Genomic DNA, 23104 nt, shown 5'->3' with positions numbered 1-23104 from the left:
CACTGCTCATAGACTACACACGCACCGAGATGGATCTGGGTAGATTCATGCACTGCAATTTTGGAGGAGATATGTTTCCAATCTCTAACTCCGTTTACCCAGGCATTATTGTAGGAGGGGGCTTGACGACTGGCAAAAAGCCAGCAAGGCTCGCAATATGCACAGTCAAGCTTGGGTGAGTAGCATAACTAGCTTCGTGGAAGTTTAATACCAGCTTTAGTGACAGATGTGTAGTGATGGGTTGAAAAACTGCGATTGCCAGTGACGGGAAAGGGACCATTTGGCTTCCATGGGCCAGTTTGAAGGATATACCTCTTCACATTAGCATCTGCAATGTTTTCAGGGAAATTACCACGGTCTGTTGGAAAATTAGTTGGGTTTGATGATTCCATGCTGGGAATCATGCTGCTCACTTCAGCTAACTCAGCTAACTCTCCGCGTTCCTGACCCTCCTGATTGTGGTTGCTCATCTCAGCTAACCCCTCTCCACGTTCCCCACCCTCCTTTATATGACTTTGGCCAGAGCTACTGCTAAGCACCACCACGCTACTGCTGCTAGTGCTAACACAGGGCAGTGCGTGTTCACTACTAGCAAATTCAGGGACAGGAGAAGGCAAAGTAAAAAATGAATCCAACTTTGGAAGTTGAGAGTTTGCCTCCTCTTTATTTTTCTTTTCCTTCCTCTTTTGTGCCCCACTTTTAAACATGCTGAATTCGTTTCTAGTAGACAACCAACAACCGCAACCAGGCATGCACCTTCCTTGTTTTGTTGTATGTCGTCAGACGGATGAGGACGTTTGGCAGCCTTCAGATCCTACCCATCATGCATTGCAGTTTTCTGCAAATTCCTCAAACGAAAAACAATTAAATACAAAAGGAACAGCTGAGTTTAGCTTGAAAACATGACAATTTATTATATTCTAAATTTGTTTAGGGATTTCACAGGGTTTTTTATTTTATTTTTAACCATGATAAGAATGTGGAGCAAAAATGAGAGATATATCGGTCAACTAGTCTGTAATCATGTGAAAACTTGTAGGTTTCAAGGAATTTCCAATGAAATCACGTAAGGCACATTTATTGGGAGGGCCTGAATGTCAAAGGGTGGGGGCCTGTACAGCTAGGGGGAGGGCCCAAGGCCCAGGGGCAATGGCACCGCCCACCCCCCTTTAGCTCCGCCCTGGTACACTCTCTCTCTCTCTCTCTCTCACACACACACACACAGTACTCTCTTCCTCTCTCTCTCTCTCACACACACACACACACACACACACACACACACAGTAGTCTCTCTCTCTCACACTCACATACACAAACACACAGTACTCTCTCACATACACACAGTACTCTCTCTCTCACACACACAGTACACTCTCACACACACAGTACTCTCTCTCTCACACAGTTCTCTCTCTCTCACACACAGTTCTCTCTCTCTCTCTCTCTCACACACACACACACACACACACACACACACTACTCTCACACACGCGCGCACACAGTACTCTCTCTCTCACACACGCGCACACACACAGTACTCTCTCTCTCACACACACACACACACACACACACACACACACACACACACACACACACACACAGTAATCTCTCTCTCACACACACACACACACACACACACACACACACACACACACACACACACACACACACACAGTAATCTCTCTCACACACACACACACACACACACACACACACACAGTACTCTCTCTCTCTCAAACACACCAGGGTTTCCCATACATAGACCATTGTGTGGCGCAGCGCCACACAATGGATTCCTATCGCCACACAATCAGACTCATGATTTTGAAAAAAAAAAAAAATTCCGTTGCGTATAGTTCCGTTCATTCATGGTGCTCTTTCTTCTCGTTCACGCGCGCGCACACCCACAGAGAGAGAGAGAGAGAGGAGTGTCCCCGGACTGCAAATAGGCCTGTTAGGCTAATTAAAAATAACGCAGCCTTCCCGATTCGCCTTTCGACCCCTTATTTTAAAAGGTAGCCTACGTCGTGCTCGTGATGAGCTTTATCATAGCCTTCTTAGCTTACAGGAACTGAGTCAGGCTATAAACCAATTTTGATGCATACAGCAGCAGCTTGACGCGAGGAACTGGCCTTATTGCATTATCCCGTTTATCCCGCTTCAGCAATGACTTCCCTTACGATAGGGCACTGGAGGGGTTTTTTTTTCAGGAAGCCACGCAGAATTAGATGTTCTGATAGGGCATGCAGGCTTTGCACCAATCAGGGTAATGCTTTTTCATTATCGATAGTTATGGTGTTACCTTAAGTGGTTTCTTACATCTAATTATGATATTTTATTATTATTTTGTTACATTATACTATTTATTTCATTTTAGTATTGGTTGAGGTAAGTGTTGAGTTCAATATTTAAAATAAAAACCTCCAGCTTGTTTTTTGCAATTTATTCCTTGAATGTCAACTAAAGAATGATTGAAAGATTGCCACCAAAAAGGCAAAAAACTAAGGTAAAAACCAGAGATGCACCGATTGACCGGCTGCTGATTGGAATCGGCCGAGTTTCACGTGATCGGCCATGACCGGCGACCGGCCGGGCAAAATTAAAATATGCCGATCAAAACTTGTGTATCACATCGGGATGAAAGTGGAAATACTCGTAATTCGCAACTAAAAAGACTGCAGCTACACTGGCAGCTTGAACATGCTTTCTAGTGTGATTGTGTTGCGCTTGCGCAGAACAGTGTCAGTCCTGCGCGCCTAACGAGCCGTTAACAAAAAAAAAATCACTATAATTGGATATCCAAATGTAGTGAATTTTTTTTGTGTGCCAGATATTGGATGTGAAAAGAAGAAAATGTTTGTGGTTGTGTGAATTTCCCACTCCAGGAATTAATACGTTAGCCTATTACCAAACATCTAGTTAGATTTGTACAAAGAGAGAGAGAGAGAGAGAGAGAGAGAAATGTCTTTTTGTTTTTTACAACCTTTGTTGCACTTGATTCCATTGGAAATTACTCTCCAAATACACATTTGACAAAGATGATAGAATGGCTATGGTAAAAGTATGACTGGAAATTATTTTTGTATTTTGATACTGAATGAAGAAATGGGTTGTTCTATAAGGCAGAAGTTTTCAGATCTAAATAGGCTTATGAAAGTGTGTTCCATAGCAGTAGGCAAATAATATATGAGGGGGAAGTTGTTTTTGTGCCAGATATTAGATGGGAAAAGAAAAAATGTTTGTGTGAATTTCCTATTTCAGGAATTAATATGTTAATACCAAACATGGAGAAAGATTTTACAAAGAACAATGTCTTTTTGTTTGTTGTCAACCTTTGAGGTATTACTGAAAATCTGGCAGAATGTTCTATTAAAGAAAAGATAAAAAGAAAATCGTCTTTGTGTGTGCTGTGAAGTGGTTTGAAAAAATGAAATCGGAATCGGCCAAAATCGGTATCGGCAGGTCACACTCCATGGAAAATCGGAAATCGGAATCGGCCCAAAAAATTGCAATCGGTGCATCTCTAGTAAAAACTAAACTTTAACTACAATTTTGGTGAGTAATTTTCATAAATTTAAAAGACAGGTTTTCCACCAACATCAAGCCCAGCAAACTAATGGCCTCCCCTGTAATGTAAAGTTGGGTTGAGGAATGAAACCAGGCAGGGTTCTGGTAAAAATTGTTTTAGCTGTCTTCTCTTAAAGAACTTAAAAGAATTTAGATTGAACTGAATAATCTCAAATGCTTCTTGTAGCTTTAAAATAGTCCCAGCAGGTGACTCTGAAGAAAAATACTGTGTGTTTGAACACCGCCCGCTGTAAACACTTTGCATACACCCCAATGACCGACTCCACCGACCGCCACGACACAACCGCTTACGATTCCGTCATCGGCACAGTGGAGCACCACAAATTGCTACCTGGTCTGTGGGAAACACTGCACACAGTACTTACACACACACACACACACACACACACACACACACACACACACACACACACAGAGTACTCTCTCTCTCACACATACACACACCAGGGTTTCCCATACATACACCATTGTATGGCGCAGCGCCACACAATGGATTCCTATCGCCACACAATCAGACTCACGATTTTGAAAAAAAAAAAAAAAATTCTGTTGCGTATAGTTCCGTTCATTCATGGTGCTCTTTCTTCTCGTTCACGCGCGCGCACACCCACAGAGAGAGAGAGAGAGGCGTGTCCCCGGACTGCAAATAGGCCTGTTAGGCTAATTAAAAATAACGCAGCCTTCCCGATTCGCCTTTCGACCCCTTATTTTAAAAGGTAGCCTACGTCGTGCTCATGATGAGCTTTATCATAGCCTTCTTAGCTCACAGGAACTGAGTCAGGCTATAAACCAATTTTGATGCATACAGCAGCAGCAACACACAGTACTCTCTCTCTCTCTCTCACACACACTCTCTCTCTCACACACACAGTACTCACACACACACAGTACTCTCTCTCTCTCACACACACACACAGTACTCTCTCTCACACACACACAGTACTCTCTCTCTTTCTCTCTCTCACACGTGCGCGCACAGTACTCTCTCTCTTTTTCTCTCTCTCTCACACACACAGTACTCTCTCTCTTTCTCTCTCTCACACACACTACTCTCTCTCACACACACACTCTCACTCACACTCACACACACTACTCTCTCTCTCTCTCTCTCTCTCTCTCACACACACACACTACTACTACTCTCTCACGCACACTCACTCTCTCTCTCTCACACACACTGAAAAAAGGGAAATATCGGGTCTTTAAATTTCCAAAAATGAAGTGAGTAAATGCAACACAATTTATATTCTGCTTGTGAACATGGATTAATCAAGTAGACTTAAGTTGTTTATAGAGAATGCTGAATGTAATAATTTATTTCTTGTTGATTTAAATTTATTGAATTAAAAAAACAAACTCGGAATATGTTCAAATGTCGCCAGAAAGTGTCGTTAACAACTCCGGAGCAGAAGGTGGCGCTAATGCGCCGATAAGTTGGAGGCCAAATAAGCCAAGAAGACCTGCAAGCCCGCGAAAATTATGGACAAGTCTCCATTTTCTTCAGCAACAAGTCACCGTGGAGAGAAACCCAATCACTGAAAAAGTAAGTTCTTCAAATTTATATATGTTTGTGTTCAAGTAAGTTGGGCGATAGTCCACTGTATATATATACACACACACACGGACATCTCCATATACACATTACTCTTCACTGTTGATTTTGGTTTTCACTCAATTTTAAATTCGCTGTTGTGTTTGATTTTTGTTTTTTTGTGTAGTTGTATTGTGATTGTTTGTTTTGTATAATTGTACGGTATACGAATAAATAAATAAAGTCGCAGCTGGTGGAGAGCAGCCGTTTATTTAGTAATGACATGTTTAGGACAGTGTGTGTGTGTGTGTGAGAATAAACATGTCAAATAAATGCTGGTGTGGCTATGAATATGTTGGTGCAAGTGTCAGTAAAATGCGGGCTCATGTCAATGTTAAAGGGGAACTGAAGTCATTTTTAAACTTGCTTTATTTCTTAATTAACGTGTTATTCAATTACGTTTTCGGTTTTAGTAACCTTATACCGTTACTCATATTGTCAACTAATTGCAATTAAATATTATACTTATTGGCCTATTCGGTTTTTAGCCGTGTTGAGTTTAGTTCGTTTGGTCCACGGCAGGCGTCGCTTATCCGCGCGATCTTCACGAGACTTGTGCGAGACTTCGAAACGTGAAGTGTCAGCCAGCTGTCAGTGCCGCCATTTTGAAAACTGTTTTCCAAACGAAATATCGCACAAAAACGAGTTTAAATGACGATTACTGCCTACTTTTTTCAAACTTTCCTGATCGCTATCAAAACAAACAAAACTTCCGGCTTGATTACATCAGCGTTTGAAAGAGGGCGCGCGCATCTTTTTTTGCGGTCGCACTGAAAGAAATCAAATTAAAAGTCTGCAAAGAAGAAAGATTTAAAAGAACTGAAAGCTGCAGGCACTCTGTATTGATTAATGTGGGAAATGCGCTCAGTATAATATGGATTTATCACAAACACACGCATGTATTTATTATTTTGAAACCCACCAGCCGACTGATCTGGCACATTTTAATTGTACGACAGTAATGACGTAAATACCAGCGCGATGGACTAGTGTCCAAAAGCGTTTTTACATTTTACCAATGAGCTCAGTATACAGTCCTCTATATAGTAATTCCCTATATAGGGAGTAGGGAGTAGTGAACGAGTGAGTGATTTCGGACACAGGGAACGTTGGCAGATGTTGGTCACTTTGATTTCCGCTGTAATAATAATAATAATAATAATAATTTCAATTTATATCGTGCCTTTCACAAACCCAAGGATGCTTTACACAGGAGTTACAAAAAAAACCCCGCCACACTAGGAAGCGTAGTGTGAGGTGAAGGGAAAAGTTTTCAAGTTAGCTTTGAAGGAAGAGAGAGTGGAACAGTCACGAAGCGATTGTGGTAACGAGTTCCAAAGTTTAGGAGCAGCAACACTGAGTGATCTGCCACCCATAGATGCCAGTTTAAAACGTGGGACAGTCAGAAGTCCACAGACAGAAGATCTGAGGGAGCGGGAGGGACAGTACAAATGAATTAGCTCACAGAGATCGGAAGGGGCGAAACCATGAAGAGCTTTATAGGTTAAAAGCAAGATTTTGTATTTGATCCGAGAAATAACTGGCAACCAATGCAGTTGCTGTAAAACAGGAGTGATGTGAGCAGTGCGCTTGGTGAGTGTGAGGACTCTTGCTGCTGAGTTTTGGATGAACTGCAGGCGATTGAGCAATGTGGCAGGGAGACCATAAAAGAGAGAATTGCTCTTAAGAGAGCAGATTCAGTGCTGTGCAGATTGCGAAAGCCTGACTGAAAGGGTTCATAGAGATCATTACGAGCAAGGAAAGTATGAAGCTGAGAGGCTACAACTCGCTCCATTACTTTAGCTAGGAAAGGGAGATTTGAAATGGGTCTGTAATTGGACAGTGAAAGAGAATCTAGACCAGGTTTCTTTAGTATTGGTGTAACTGAAGCAATTTTGAGGGAGATGGGAACAGTGCCTAAAGCAAAACACTGATTAATCATATGAGCAATATAAGGAGAGATAGCAGATACCCAGGATTTAAGAAGTGCAGTGGGTGCAGGGTCCAGCAGACATGAGGAGGAGGAGGACTTAGTCATGATTTCTGATACTTTAGAAGAATCAACAGGAGAGAAAGCAGAGAGACAGCAGTCAGCTTTATGAGAAAGAGCTACTTGCGAGACAGAAGAATGAATTTCAGAATGAAAGTGTTGGTAAATACTGTCAATTTTATCCTTGAAAAAATCCAAAAAAGCCTGACACTGAGCAGGGGAACTGGGAGTGGTTGAGGAAGGAGGCTGAAGAAGTTTATTTTTTGTATTAAACAGAGCTTTGGGTCGATGGTTGCCACTTTTAATGATGTTTGCGTAGTAAGAGGATCGGGCAGCATTAAGAGCATCCTTATACTTTGCGATGTGTTCAGAGAAGAGTGAAAGATGAATAGTAAGGCCGGTTTTCTTATAAAGGCGCTCTAGCCGCCTTCCCTTGGCCTTCATGGCCCTAAGTTCAGAGGTGAACCAAGGAGAGGCGCGATTTTAATGTTATACTTCCGTCCTACGATGTCTCGCACAGGTCTCAGCGAATCTCGTTTACGGCCATTGCTTTGACATTTGGACTGATATATTACAGAGCATATTTCAAACACTCATAACTTGCTATAGCAGTGACAAAATAGCGATCAAAAATGCATTCCTACATTTAATAAAATGACATAAATAGTATTTTGATGATTAAAAAAAATTGCCTTCAGTTCTCTTTTAAAGCTACAGCGCGCAACTTCTGTTGACCCCTAGAGGAATTCTACATAATTACAAAAACCCTACCAGCGCTTCCACGTCGTGTCTGGCAGTATGGACCCTTTTCACGTGACGTCACGACAAACGTGACCGCCATTTTGGACATGAACTACCAGTAGTCTACCACAGCCAACAACGAGGAACGACGGCGAAGCATCGAAAGGAATATAGCCATCAAAGAAAGTTTAAACTTTCAGCAAGACTTCCATCATGCCATTATATTGTTGTGCACCTGGATGTAGTAACCATCAACACACAAGGCAAGATTTATCATTTTATCGGATCCCGACAGATGCTGACCGACGGAGAAGATGGATGGTCTCTAAAATATTGGCAAAATGATGCTTATTGAAGGGCGGCACGGTGGTGTAGTGGTTAGCGCTGTCGCCTCACAGCAAGAAGGTCCTGGGTTCGAGCCCCGTGGCCGGCGAGGGCCTTTCTGTGTGGAGTTTGCATGTTCTCCCCGTGTCCGCGTGGGTTTCCTCCGGGTGCTCCGGTTTCCCCCACAGTCCAAAGACATGCAGGTTAGGTTAACTGGTGACTCTAAATTGACCGTAGGTGTGAATGTGAGTGTGAATGGTTGTCTGTGTCTATGTGTCGGCCCTGTGATGACCTGGCGACTTGTCCAGGGTGTACCCCGCCTTTCGCCCATAGTCAGCTGGGATAGGCTCCAGCTTGCCTGCGACCCTGTAGAAGGATAAAGCGGCTAGAGATAATGAGATGAGATGAGATGATGCTTATTGACATAGCAATCGTGTGTAACGGGAAGCATTTGCATATCCGAAGTGTTGTGTTTACATCAAAGATAAAATAAACTGATATGACAACGACTGCTGCTGCCAGGTTGGGGACACAAACTAGTAGAACGGAAGTGTGCCAACAGTGCCAACAGACTTCCTTTGTGGTCGATTCTGCTTTAAGGTAAGATGCATTTAATTATTCGTCTGCTGTGGGTTTGGAATCGGTAGCCTGACCGATTCGTTCATGTTTGTGGTGCCATTTGTTTGTTGACGCGTGTTGAAATGGAAGATTGGTTGTTGACATGATTTCCAGTGATGCTTTGGTGCTGCTGTGGATCAGATGTGTTGAGTAGCCTGACTGTTTTTTTTTTCTTGCGTGTGGTATCATTGTTGACGCGAGGTTGTTTTTTGAACATGCCAATGCGGACACGATTTCCCCTGATGAGTTATGACTTCAGACGCGATGCGTGTGGAGGTGTGGAGTCCGCGTGATATGTGCATAAGATAGGCTTCTCATGTGTTTGGAGATCCACGCTCTGAGACAAGCGCAAGCACACCCCCCCCCCCCCCCCAAGGGAAAAAAGGGACCCCCCCGAAAATATTGGCATAGTTCGAACACTGGGTTGGAGAAAGTAATGGCAAATAGTGAGTGCACAAACCATAGAAGGTAAACTGTACACAGCGCCAGGGCAGTGTGATGGTATGTCTACTTTTAGATTGTGTGAGCTTATCAATGAACACACTCGTCACTCGACGAGTTTCACGTCTTTACGACGGATACTTAAATGTGTGTTAGGTATTATTGTTGCAGTCTAAGCAGTCATTGTAGCAGCTAGATGAGCGAGAACCGAAAGGGTCTGTGCCATAAACCGTTATTTCTTCATGTCCAAAATGGCGATCGCGTTTACGAAGTTCACGTGAGTGAAAAGGGTCCATAGGCTGCGGTCACACACACACACATAGACGAATTAACTTAAAGGTAGAATAAATGGTTCTCAAGAACAATCGTGCAACACACTTTTTGTCAAACTCAGTAAATATCTCCTCATGGTCCACCAGCTGTCTGATCTGTGTGTGCACTGAAAAAGAATCCAGTGTTCATACACAACCATGGTTCTGTAACTGGGCAACAAAGTGGCTCGGACCGAGCCTCACAACATTATTTCAGCCAATCAGCAGGCATGTTCACAGTGTGTTCTCATGGAACAGATAATGCTTCCATTTTATTAAATGTTTATATAATGTTCTGCTGTAGTTACTTGTTCTTGTCTTTAAATTTACCTTCATTCTAACTTTCACCTTACCTAGATCTATAGTGTCGCTATTTTATGTTTATTCTTTTCTTGATGGAGCTTGGTGAAAAGGTTTGATTTGCCTAACTTTGGTTTACCTACCTTTTGTCTGTTTTGTACAGAGCATGGATCAAAACACCATCAGTGAGGCCATTGAAGACACCACCATTGGGATTTATGTTCTTAAAGAACATGCTTCAAGTGATGAAGCAGAGGACATTGGCATTGTTCTTGAAGGCATCAAGGTGTTACAAGATCTTGATAATGTAGCATTAGCTGTTGCTATGCTGTTTGGACTGATGTATGCACTGAACCTCAGCTACCCTGCTGACCTCCGCTACACTTTTGAGGTCATCCAAAAGATTTGGATGGAACTGGATGGAGGTAAACTTTCCAACAAAGCACTTGCTCTGAAAAACAGGCTCGCTCAGTCAACGGCTCAGACTGATTTCTGTTGTGTATCCACTTTTGTGTGCGTGTGTGTGTGTGTGTTTATTTCTCAGTGATGAGTTTATGCACGGTTGATTACTTTTTGTTTGTAAATCCACTTTGATTTGTCAGCTGTGTAAAATGGTGTTCACAGGGTTAACCCTCATGGTAAATTTTTTTTTATTTTTTATGAGGCACCAGAGCTTATTTGCCTTATTCAGTTTGTGGCATGTTTGGCTTACGTCAATAAAATACTGTTATTGTTTTGTATTCACTCTTGAGGATGCACTGTTGTGCTGTACTAACAGTTCACAGTATTTTTTTAATGTACTATGATAAGTTTATACTGTATCTGCTGTGTGTTTTTATGCTGAATTTACTGTATGGCAACTGCACTGAGTCCTTCTGTTCAGGTAAAATGTGTGAACTGTAAAGTTTAAGGATCAACACAGTCAAAGTTTAATCCAGAAACCTGAATCTTTGTTTTTTGTCAGTGCAATTTTTTTTTTTATATTTGATTTTTGTATTTGCACACACTTTAAATACAAAACAATTTGGCTGGCTTTAACAAATAAAGTTAAATTTAGAGACCTAACTTGGGTTGTAAGGACATCATAAAATTGCTTTTAAGTTACATAATACCTTTAAATAATATAAGCATTCACAAATCAAGTTAGTTACATTTAAAAATCTGGTATCCTGAACATGATATCACTTTAACATTACTCCATGAATTGGCATTGCAATAGTTAAAAAAAAAGTTAAATCAACTTGATTCTTTTAAATAGTCGAACATGATTGAAATATTTTGGTTTAACAAGTAATAATTACATCCATCCATTATCTGTAGCCGCTTATCCTGTCCTGCAGGGTCACAGGCGAGCTGGAGCCTATCCCAGTTAACTATGAGTGACAGGCGGGGTTCACCCTGGACAAGTCGCCAGGTCATCGCAGGGCTGACACACAGACACAGACAACCATTCACACTCACATTCACACCTACGGTCAATTTAGAGCCACCAATTAACCTAACCTGCATGTCTTTGGACTGTGGGGGAAACCCACACAGACACGGGGAGAACACGCAAACTCCATACAGAAAGGCCCTTGTCGGCCACTGGGCTCGAACCCAGGACCTTCTTGCTGTGGGGTGACAGTGCTAACCACTACACCACCATGCCGCCCCAAAAGGATTAATTCACTGAGAAAAAGAAGGAAATTATGTCAATCAAACACATTCTGATCATGTGGGACCGATGTACACATTAAAATCAAGTAAATGCAAAGGATTTTTTTTCAGTGCACAGTGTGTTACTGTCATTTGGTTTGGTTAGTTTCACACTGCACTGATTTTCCAGAGCAGAAAACTGTTTGTCCATGAGGGAGTTCTCTGATTGGTCAGGAGTTTGTGAGGGTGGGGTTTGATGGACACTTCTTATTGGGGTTGTTTTACTGCTGGAGGTCAAGATTTTGGGAAAAATATGATGTAATTATTTGAACTGAACACAAAGTTGTGTGTTGAGTTTCAAACAGACAGTAAAACAGTTGGTGTGTATCATTCTCTGCTCACACACACACCTCTGATTTCTGGGGGTTTGGAGTGGACCTGAGTACAGGTGGTGTGTTCACGTGTGTCAAAAAGTTGGTTTAATAACCTGTTAGTGTAAAAAGTGAAACCATCTCCTGTAAAAGTACTTTTTGTTTGAAGAAGATTAGAGTCACTATTAACAAGCATTAATCTAAACACTGCAGTTCAGTGTGACATTAAAATAACAAACCATGCAGTAATACATTTATAAATAAAAATAAAAACACTCACTCAGCTTTTCTGGAGGCTTTGACCACTGGCAGCAGCTTCAGAAGACATTCATCTGATGGGTAATATTTCCTCAAATTAAACTCATCCAGCTCCTGTTCTGAGTTCAGTAACACAAACACCAGAGCTGACCACTGAGCAGGAGAGAGTCTGACTCCACTGAGACGACTGAAATCATCTCTGTTCAGGTAACGTTGTACTTCCTGCACAAGAGAATGATCATTCAGTTCATTCAGACAGTGGAACAGATTGATGGATTTCTCTGGAGATGGATTCTCCCTGATCTTCTCCTTGATGTACTCGACTGTTTCCTGTTTGCTGTGAGTGCTACTTCCTGTCTGGGGCAGTAGGTCTCGTAAGAGAGTCTGATTGGACTCCAGTGAGAGACCCAGAAGGAAGCGGAGGAACAGGTCCAGGTGTCCATTCTCACTCTGTAAGGCCTTGTTCACTGCACTCCTGAGGAAATCAGACATGTTTGATTTGGTGAAAAGATCAGACAGATCAGTGGTTTGTTGTTCTGTTACTTTTCTGCTGATGAAAGAGATAAACGTGTATAAAGCAGCCAGAAACTCCTGAACACTCAGATGTACGAAGCTGAACACCTTCCCCAGGTGAAGCCCAAACTCCTCTCTGAAGATTTGGGTACACACTCCTGAGTACACTGACACTTCTCTCACATCAATGCCACACTCTCTCAGGTCTTCCTCATAGAAGATCAGGTTTCCTTTCTCCAGCTGTTGGAAAGCCAGTTTTCCCAGTGCCAGGATACTCGCTCTGGTCTGCTGAGGATCAGGCTCACATTTCTGATGGTACTTTTGGTCCTTGTGTTTGATCTGAAAGATCAGGAAGCGTGTGAACATTTGAGTCAGAGTCTTGGGGATCTCTCCACTCTCTGCTTCACCCAACATTTTCTCGAGAACAGTGGCTGAGATCCAGCAGAAGACTGGAATGTGGCACATTATGTAGAGGCTTCTTGAAGACTTCATGTTTTTGATGATTTTATTGGCCAGGCTCTGATCACTGATCCTCTTCCTGAAGTACTCCTCTTTCTGAGGATCACTGAACCCTCGTACCTCTGTTACCTGGTCTACACACTCAGGAGGGATCTGATTGGCTGCTCCTGGTCGAGAGGTTATCCAGAGGAGAGCAGAGGGAAGCAGATTCCCCTTGATGAGGTTTGTCAGCAGCACATCCACTGAGGCCGACTCTGTCACATCACACAATCTCTCATTGTTCTGGAAATTTAGAGGAAGTCGACACTCATCCAGACCATCAAAGATCAACAGGACTTTGTTCACATCACAGTCTATTAATCGAAATCCTTTCATTTCTGGGAAAAAGTGATGAAGAAGAGTCATCAGACTGAGATTTCTCTCCTTCATCAGATTCAGCTCTCTAAAGGGAAGTGGGAACATGAAGGTGACGTCCTGATTCGCTTCTCCTTCAGTCCAGTCCAGAATGAACTTCTGCACAGAGACTGTTTTTCCAATTCCAGCAACTCCTTTAGTCAGCACACTTCTGATGGACGTGTCTTTAAAGAGATCCTTACATTTGATGGGTGTCTCCTGTGTTGCTGGTCTCCTGGACGCCGTCTCAATCTGTCTCACCTCATGTTCTTTATTGACATCTCCACTCCAACCCTCTGTGATGTAGAGCTCTGTGTAGATCTCATTCAGAAGAGCTGAGCTTCCATGCTGTGAGATTCCTTCATTAATTCTTTTAAACTTCTCCCTCAGGTTGGATTTCAGATTTTGCTGATACACAGAGACGTGTTCTGAGAAACAAAGTAATAACATCTTTTCATCCAAAATCACTGAGAACAATATAAATAAAATATTGATGTGCGTTCCTGATTAATGTATAGAATTTAGATGGAAAATATATACATTGTAAAATAAAACTAATTTCAGAGTTCTAATATCACTGACTTATTCAGCTTGATAAATTTAATATGATGTATTTAAATATGAACCAAACTGAAGGAGATAAAATAAAGTGATGACTCAGAGCTCTTACTGTTGCGCAGTGTGTGAGCGAGATCTGTGTGGTTCATGTTCTTCAGGAAGTGCAGTGTGATCTTCAGCACTCCCTCTCTGACACTGCTCTGATCCTCCTCATCCTCCACCTCCCTCTCAGAGCATGCTGGGGAATCTGGACTCAGGAGCTTCTTAAACCTCTTCAGCTCCTTCTGGATCACACTGATGACTTTGTGTTCCAGCTCCTGGTGAGAAACACACAGGAACAGACCCCAATATTATAATGTTACACAGTGAGAGAGGATTTATTTTAGGAAAAGAAGAAAAGTCAGTTACAACTGAAATTGTGTCTGATTACCCATAATGCTGCTGTATGTGGATAAAACTGTACACACACACCTTGAATATGGACTCCAGCTGATGTCTGCTGATGTTTGATTTCTTCTTTTGTGGTCTGTGAACAAACAAAACACATGCTGGAATATGGACTATATGTATCATAGCTGTACAACACACACTCAAATACAGAGACAGATATTTAACACTCTCCTCTTAACACAATACACTGAGTTCAGGATTTCCTCACTGACACACACACATTTAGAAACACATGTATGAATGAATGAATGAATGAATGAATGAAATAGTGATAGAGTGATTAATGTCCCAGGTGTAAATGTTCTTGTGTCGCACCACAGACCCTCCAGCTCAGGGACTGCAGGCTGAACTGAACTCTTCCAGCAGTTTTCCTCACTGCCAGTCCGAGAGTTGCAGCACTGCACAGTTTAGTGTTTTACTGCTTCAACACCTGATAAAGCTCATGAAGGACTTCACAATGACACCAGTGAGTTTGATCAGGTGGAACAGTGCTGTAAAACACCTCACTATACTGACCTCAGATCAGCAGGACTGTCTCTGTCTCTGAAGAAAATTGGGCGTTCCATTGACCAGTCACTCTTCATGGACACACAGCTGGGTTCTGGTGAGTCTGATCTCTTTCTCTTCATCATTCTACAACACAGATATTATTACAGACACAAATTAAGGGAAGTGTACATGCTAATATAATATGGAGTGGATATGGATGACTGTATATCCAGTTTGAATTAACAGAACCTCTTTGTCTTAATTAAATTTGAGTAATAAGCAACAAATTAAATCACATAGACAAATAAAAGACAAGGCTGCGCATTTCAACCAAACATATTATAAAGTGCTTAAAATACTCAGACATTAGTCATTAAAAACAGATATTAAAAATAGCCTGAATGAGGCTGGAGCTCAGACCGGCCAAGACGCCCAGAAAATCCTAAGTATGACAGGTGGCACCACCATCTTGACAACTTTTATGCACACCCACCTGGGGAACACTGTATGTGAGTTTGATTGAAATCCGATCGATCCTGTAGGAGGAGTAACAATTTTTGTAAATTGTGGACGGATGATGATGGACGGACGACGCGTGATTGCACGTCATCCGGCCTGGCCTGAGGCCGGAGGAGCTAAAAACAGGTTAAAACTTGCACGCAAAAAACTTGATACACACAACAATTTCTTGTACTGTTTACAACTACATTTCCAGGGTTCTTTTGTGTCTCAACTCCTGCTTCAAACTGAATCAGTGTTTGGTGGCTGTCCAATCATTTCATGGAGAAACACAAGAGTCATTCTATCATTCAGGACACATTCCATGTCCTTTGATGATAATTATATTTATTCTAACTATTTTCTTCAAAATATCAGATTTTATCAATTAATGGAAAGAATGTTATCACACAAACATTAGAAGAAGAAGAAGAAGAAACCTTTATTTGTCACATGCACACTTCAAGCACAGTGAAATTCTTCCTCTGCATTTAACCCATCTGAAGCAGTGAACACACGCGCACACACACAGAGCAGTGGGCAGCCACACCAGAGCGCCCGGGGAGCAGTCACAGGGGTTTGGTACTTTGCTCAAGGGCACTTCAGCCCAAGGCCGCCCCACGTCAACCTAACTGCATATCTTTGGACTGTGGGGGAAACCGGCGCACCCGGAGGAAACCCACGCAGACACGGGGAGAACATGCAAACTCCACACAGAAAGACCCTCGACGGCTGCTGGGTTCGAACCCAGAACTTGCTTGCTGTGAGGCAACCGTGCTAACCACTACACCACCGTGCCACCCATTTTATCTATCATTTGCTTCATTACACTTGAAATTTTTCATAATGTTCCTAAATTGACCGTTTTTGCTCCGTCTGTGTTTCAGTTGAGGGAGTCTTATTTTCACAATAATGAATAAAGACCATTAAAGTCAACAACAACTGTTTTATTTCTTTCAAAAGTCTAAATTGGGGTGGTCAAACTACGGCCTGCGGGCCAACTGCGGCCCATCGCTCTCTTTTATGTGGCCCGCTATGAATTATAAAAATTAAACTGTAATTCGGCCCGTTGTAATGTCAGTCTGAGTACATTGCACTTTTTAGTTTCAATACTGGGTGGCGCTGCAATTTTGAGCAAGATTTGGCTCCACTCTATAATCTTTGGTTGAGTTACTCGCGTTCGCTCACGTTACTGTTGTTTACTTTATTGGTTGTTGCCTTGGAGACAAGCAAAGCACTCAGATGAGCGATTACATGCGCTATCACAGTAACTGACAAAAGATGGAAGTGAAAAGACAAAAAATATTGAGTGTAGAAAATTTCAGACTAGATGGGAAAATGAATACTTTTTCATAGAGATTAAGGGAAAATGTGTTTGTTTGATTTGCAAGGAGTCTGTAGCAGTGATGAAAGACTATAATGTTCGAAGACACTATGAAACTAAACATCAGTCATACACTTCATACACTGGCCTGGAGAGGGAGAGAAAAGTCAAACAGATGACAGCTAGCCTGTTAGCACAACAGCAGCATTTTTTTCGTGCCAACAAACTTCAAGAAAACAGCACCAGAGCTAGCTATGAGGTATCTCAACTGATCGCTGAGCATGGAAAACCTTTCTCGGATGGTGAATTTGTTAAACACTACCTCACTAAAGTTGCCAGGATAATGTGTCCAGAGAAGATTCAGGACTTCAGAAATGTGAGTTTGTCCAGACAAACAGTTGCCAGACGACTCGAAGACCTCTCAGCTAACTTGAATCAGCAAGTATCAGACAAGGCAATAGCATTTGAGTTTTACTCAATTGCATGTGATGAGAGTATCAATGCCACAGACACAGCGCAGCTGCTGATTTTTTTACGCGCCGTCGACATTAACTTTGGCATTACCGAGGAGTTGCTTGATCTTATGAGTCTAAAAGGTACCACAACCAGGCCTGGAAATGAACTTTTTTGCCAACAAGCCAGTGGGGCTTGTAACTTTAAAAGTTACTAGCCCGACTCTGAATTCACTAGCCCGACACATTTTGAGTTTAATTTTTAACAAATTTTAAAAAATCAAATAATTTAGTGAATGGTGGAGGGTGGGTGAGTGGTGAAATGGATGTTGGGTGATTCACCCACTGAACAGGAAACAAATTACTTACTTTTTTTGACCCGCGGGAAATAAAAATGTGCCAATTCCCAGTAATTACGGAAATCACGCCATTTGGTGGAAAATTGCCGAATCACTCCAAATCACGCGTCTCACTCAGGTCTCGCGAGAAACAACAAAAATGGCGCCGCCCTCACTATACATACACACACAGTAAGCCGATTTTCGGTGATTTTGAGTGATTTATGACACTTGCAGATACAAGCCATCAGGGCTTGTGCTTTATGTGCTTTCCGACACCCGAGGCAAAATTTTGACGCCATTGGCGTACAGGCGTGTGAGGGAAATTTAATGGATGAACATTATTATTCTCTGTGTTGAGCTCAAGTGGCCTAATATACTGAGAAAGATGTTTTTTCCAATGTTGTACCGTCATCGCCTTTCTGTGGCCTTGGTGATAAGCAGGGTGCCTGAGTTCTCCATAACTACGCATCCGCCTGCACATACGGTACCAGAGCACACCAGGTGCACGCTTTAACAAAGCTTCATAGAAAATCTTGAGCCAATCACGTGAAGATACAAACAGTAAGCAAATGCCTTTAGAGTATAATAGATAACAGCCACTAAAACACAACTCAGAGTGCGCGTACTCTCGGCATCATCAGAAGTGGTGTCGTCTTCTATTCTTTTCTTTCCTTACCTATTTTATATATCTGTTTATATGATCTACTATAATAAATAACTGAAAAGACGACTGCTAAGCGTTCTGAAGTGTTTATTAGAAGTTTCCATTACAGGCGTCTGTCAATTTCCAGCCCTGACAACGGTAGGGACATTTTTGAGGCTGTATCGGCTGCGACTAATGATATTAACCTGCCCTGGGACAAGCTGTGTGGCGTTACCACAGATGGGGCTCCAGCAATGACTGGCGAACGTAATGGGATGGCCTCTACAGTGTGCAGAAAAGTTCGTGAAAGCGGAGGTGAGGCTGTAAAAATGCACTGCATTATCCACCAGGAAGCACTCTGTGCTAAGACTATTCAGGTGAATGATGTGATGGACACGGTGGTTAAAACAAATCAATCTCATTCATGCAAAGGCACTCAATCACAGACAGTTCCAAACTTTTTTGTCTGAAGTTGAAGCTGAATATGGAGACGTCATCTACCACTCAGATGTGCGCTGGCTCAGTCGTGGCACCATTCTGCATAGGTTTTACTCACTGAGATCAGAAATTGACCAGTTTTTGAAAGAGAAAGGCAAGCCTCTTCACGAACTGGGTGATCCCCTATGGTTGGCAGACCTGGCTTTTTTGGTAGATCTGACCAGCCATCTTAACACACTGAACAAGAGCCTTCAAGGCAAAGATCAACTTGTCTCTCACCTGTACGCACATCTGAAAGCGTTTTGTGTCAAGCTCAAACTTTTAGAGGCACAACTACGCGACTTCAATGGAGTTCACTTCCCCACAATGTTGGAGCTGAAGACAGCTTTCCCGAATGCCAACATCTCTGCCCAAAAAAATAAATACGTATCGGTGATCACATCTCTTCTGGCAGAATTTCGTAAGCACTTTCAGGATTTTTCGGTCATTGAGAAAGACATGAAACTATTCACAACACCATTCTCAGTTGATGTGACAGATGTTGATGAGCGTATGCAGATGGAAGTTATTGAGATCTAGTGCGACGATTCACTGAAAAGTCAGCATCAGCTTCTCCCCCTACCAGAGTTTTATCAGAGTTTGGATAAGACCAGGTTTCCTCTCATGAAGCGCCATGCCGCAAGAATGATTAATCAGTTCGGGTCTACGTACATATGCGAGCAGACATTTTCTCTTATGATTCTGAACAAAAGCTGACTAAGAACGAGGCTGACCGACAGACATCTCTGCGACGTTCTTCGCATTGCAACATCAAGGCTTACTCCTGACCTGCCAGCTATTCTTCAGTCCAAGACTCAGCATCACTGCTCCCACTGAATGACATTGCAATTTTTTTTTTTACCTGCAAATGTTTTCATCAGTCTTGTTGCACCTTTGTCACTGATCGTGACCCATTTTCAGTTAGGCTACTTAAAGCACTAAGATTAGGCCTATACACAGGCATGTTTTCTTGATGTGACTGCCTGTACTGCCTTTTTCCTTTTCTCCTTTTGGGCTACATGTGAATGTGTTATTTATTCATTTGCAGACCTTTGTGACATTGTCAGTTATTAGGCTAATTGAAATTAATTTCATACCAAAGTAGGTTGTTTTATTAGGCTATGTTCTTATGTAAGCCATTCACATTTTATACCAAACTACATTAGCTTACACAGCCACTTTCTCTCAGAAGTGTTGAAACTGCCTTGACCCTCTGTGTTGTTCACTCAGACATTTATGTTCAGTCTGTTGCATTCTACATATTTCAGGTTACATTCTGAGATTTTCAAATGCTTATTTGAATGAAACCAAGGATAAGTAAAGGTGTGTACTGTAAACTTAATAAAGTACTCAGACATCATTATGTGTTTAGTAGGCCTATAATTCACATCATATCAAGTAAGCTACTATTGCAACAAAAATACAATGTTTTGCACAGTCTAAAAAACATTGTAACTAGTCTAAAAGACACCTTTAATTTCTATCGGCCCTTGGCGGCTCATATTTTTCTTTATGTGGCCCTCAAGCAAAAATGTTTGGCCACCCCTGGTCTAAATACTAAAGAAAATATTATTTAAATTGATTTTCTCATTTAAATAATTTAAATATCTTTATTTATTAATGTCTGTGAAACCGGGCAGCACGGTGGTGTAGTGGTTAGCGCTGTCGCCTCACAGCAAGAAGGTCCGGGTTCGAGCCCCATGGCCAGCAAGGGCCTTTCTGTGCGGAGTTTGCATGTTCTCCCCGTGTCCGCGTGGGTTTCCTCCGGGTGCTCCGGTTTCCCCCACGGTCCAAAGACATGCAGGTTAGGTTAACTGGTGACTCTAAATTGACCGTAGGTGTGAATGTGTGTCTATGTGTCAACCCGGCGACTTGTCCAGGGTGTACCCCGCCTTTCGCCCATAGTCAGCTGGGATAGGCTCCAGCTTGCCTGCGACCCTGTAGAACAGGATAAAGAGGCTAGAGATGATGAGATGAGTCTGTGAAACCTCTGTCAGCTCTGTTACTAACTCTGTTACTCCCCCTTGCAAATCAAACATGGTTTGTCCCAATACCATGTGACCACCATCACATGATGTCATTTCCCTCTGTAGCAGACATGTTGAACACACTGTGGACAGAGTCCTCTCATTTTCCCCACAGTAGTTTCTCTGTAATAGTATGTTGTAAATTATATTAAGTATATTCATTGACCATCATTAATTGTCATTTCAAACCGGTACATTTCCAAGTAATATGAAAATAGCAAAAGTAATTCCATTGTATAAATCTGGGGACAAACACAGCTTCACAAATTACAGACCTGTTTCTTTACTTCCTCAATTCTCCAAAATTCTTGAAAAACTATTCAATAACATTAGATAAATTCATTGAAAAATACAAACTACTGTGTCAGTGCGTTTACATGCACATAGAGAAAATCGCATTTCTGCCGTTGCTTGACTGAAATCACAGTTCTAGATGGCATGGAAACACCTTAACTAGGCTGAAATTGAACAGAACTTGATTTCTCGTAATCGAGCTGCACGACCTAGATTATGCGATTTCTGCCGAGCTACTTGGTGCATGTATACCCTATCCTATCGAGCTACGTAGTCCAGCTACTTACTTCAGCACTGCCCCTTCCGGAAGTGACAAGTGACGAGACCACAAGCGGGAAATACAACAGCCTCGGTCGGAGAAAAAAAAAAAAAAAACAGCCTCGGTCGGCATGACACTTCACCTTAGCCGCCCACTTTATTAGGAACACTTCTGTTCGTACATACAAACTACAAACACTCTTCTTGTGAACACGGAACTTTGTTTATACTCTTGAATAGCTCTTCTTCATGACGACAACCAGAAGTGCACCAACACAATGGGGCGTGTAGCGCCACCTGTGGCTCGGGTGCACAATGTACCTCACACAATCGCTCGATTAACTTGTGTGCATGTAGGATTGGATTTCTCTGGCACCCCTGCTGGGACCCTCTGCTCAATTACCGACAGCAGTTCGATTTGGATGTGCATGTAAACGCACTGAGTGATAGTCAATATGGATTTAGAGCAAATAGATCAACAGAGATGGCACTAATGGAGTCAATTGAAGAAATCAGTAACTCTATAGATGATAAATATGTCGCTGGGAAATTTATTGATCTTCAAAAAGCTTTTGATACTATTAATCATGATATATTAATTAATAAGATGGAACAATATGGGATAAGGGGAGTTGTATTAAATTGGATAAGAAGTTATTTGAGCAACAGGACACAATTTGTGAAGTTGGGTGACTCTGTCTCAGCTCGTTTGAATATTGATTGTGGTGTCCCTCAGGGGTCAGTATTGGGTCCTAAACTGTTTATTCTTTATATAAATAATATGTGCAATGTATCAAAGATATTTAAGATGGTATTATTTGCAGATGACACAAATATGTTTTGTTCTAGAACAAATTTACGAGTTAGAAAACATAATCTCTTCAGAATTGTGCAGGTTAAAAAGTTGGTTTGATCGAAATAAATGATCATTAAATCTGTCTAAAACAAAAATCATGTTATTTAATAATTATAAAATAAATAGGGCAATAAATGTACAGGTAGATGGTGTTGATAGTGAGTTTCTAATAATAAATTTCTTGGGGTAATAATAGATGATAGAATTAATTGGAAATCACATATAAAATACATACTAATGAAACTATCAAGAAGCATATCTGTGTTGAGTATAGCTAAGCACGTCCTGGACTATAATTCACTCCGCATTCTTTACTGTTCCCTGGTTTTACCGTACTCAACTTACTGCTCAGTGGTGTGGGGAAATACATATAAATGTTCACTTCATGCTGTCACGCCCAGCTTGGTCATGCTGAGAGTGCTTACTCCACCTTTTTGATATATTAATCTTGAACTTGTTCTCTCTCCCCCTCCCGACCTTTAGGAGGAGCTGTTTGGTATCTTGTCACTTTGGCCAAACAGGCGGAACAGTTCAAATACAGCCTATGGCTGTCAGGTTGGAGGGTGGATGAGATGGCGGGTGTGGAGCAGAGATGGCAGGAAATGACGCAGGAGTAGAGAGTGAGGTGGAGATGGAGGGAGAGGACGTGGGAGAAACGAACAGTAATGATGGATGGCAAGTGAGACATAAAAGTAGAACTAAACGAAAGAAAAACAACTCAGAAGGTTCTTGGAATTCGGATGTGGATAGTGTTATCAGTGTGAGAAAACCGGAAGGTTTTAAGGTAAAGCTCCAGTTTGATTCTCCCGGTTCTGTCAATCCATTGAAGCTGACTAAAGCTTTGAATGATAGTATTGGAGAAGTGAGTGTTAAACCCCTTAGAGATGGAAATCTACTGATT

The 23104-nt window shown here is 41.9% G+C and overlaps 1 protein-coding gene across 2 annotated transcripts in view; it reads right to left on the bottom strand.

Moving 5' to 3' along the window:
• LOC132887168 (NACHT, LRR and PYD domains-containing protein 12-like) overlaps positions 1-23104 on the bottom strand; it is a 102347-nt gene that overhangs the window by 60481 nt on the left and 18762 nt on the right. The window contains exons 4-7 of one of the 2 annotated variants that reach the window (XM_060922638.1): positions 15061-15177; positions 14566-14620; positions 14207-14411; positions 12194-13964 (exon numbers count right to left, since the gene is read on the bottom strand). In XM_060922638.1, coding sequence (XP_060778621.1) covers positions 12194-13964; positions 14207-14411; positions 14566-14620; positions 15061-15177 — 2148 coding nt within the window. Of the gene's footprint in view, positions 1-12193; positions 13965-14206; positions 14424-14565; positions 14621-15060; positions 15178-23104 lie in introns of those variants that run through there. The other variant, XM_060922637.1, reaches the window with a different exon arrangement.

The sequence above is a fragment of the Neoarius graeffei genome, chromosome 5, assembly GCF_027579695.1.
Source record: "Neoarius graeffei isolate fNeoGra1 chromosome 5, fNeoGra1.pri, whole genome shotgun sequence".
NCBI lineage: Eukaryota > Metazoa > Chordata > Actinopteri > Siluriformes > Ariidae > Neoarius > Neoarius graeffei.
Note: the sequence above shows the minus strand (reverse complement) of the source record. Positions and strands in the feature narration are given on the sequence as shown.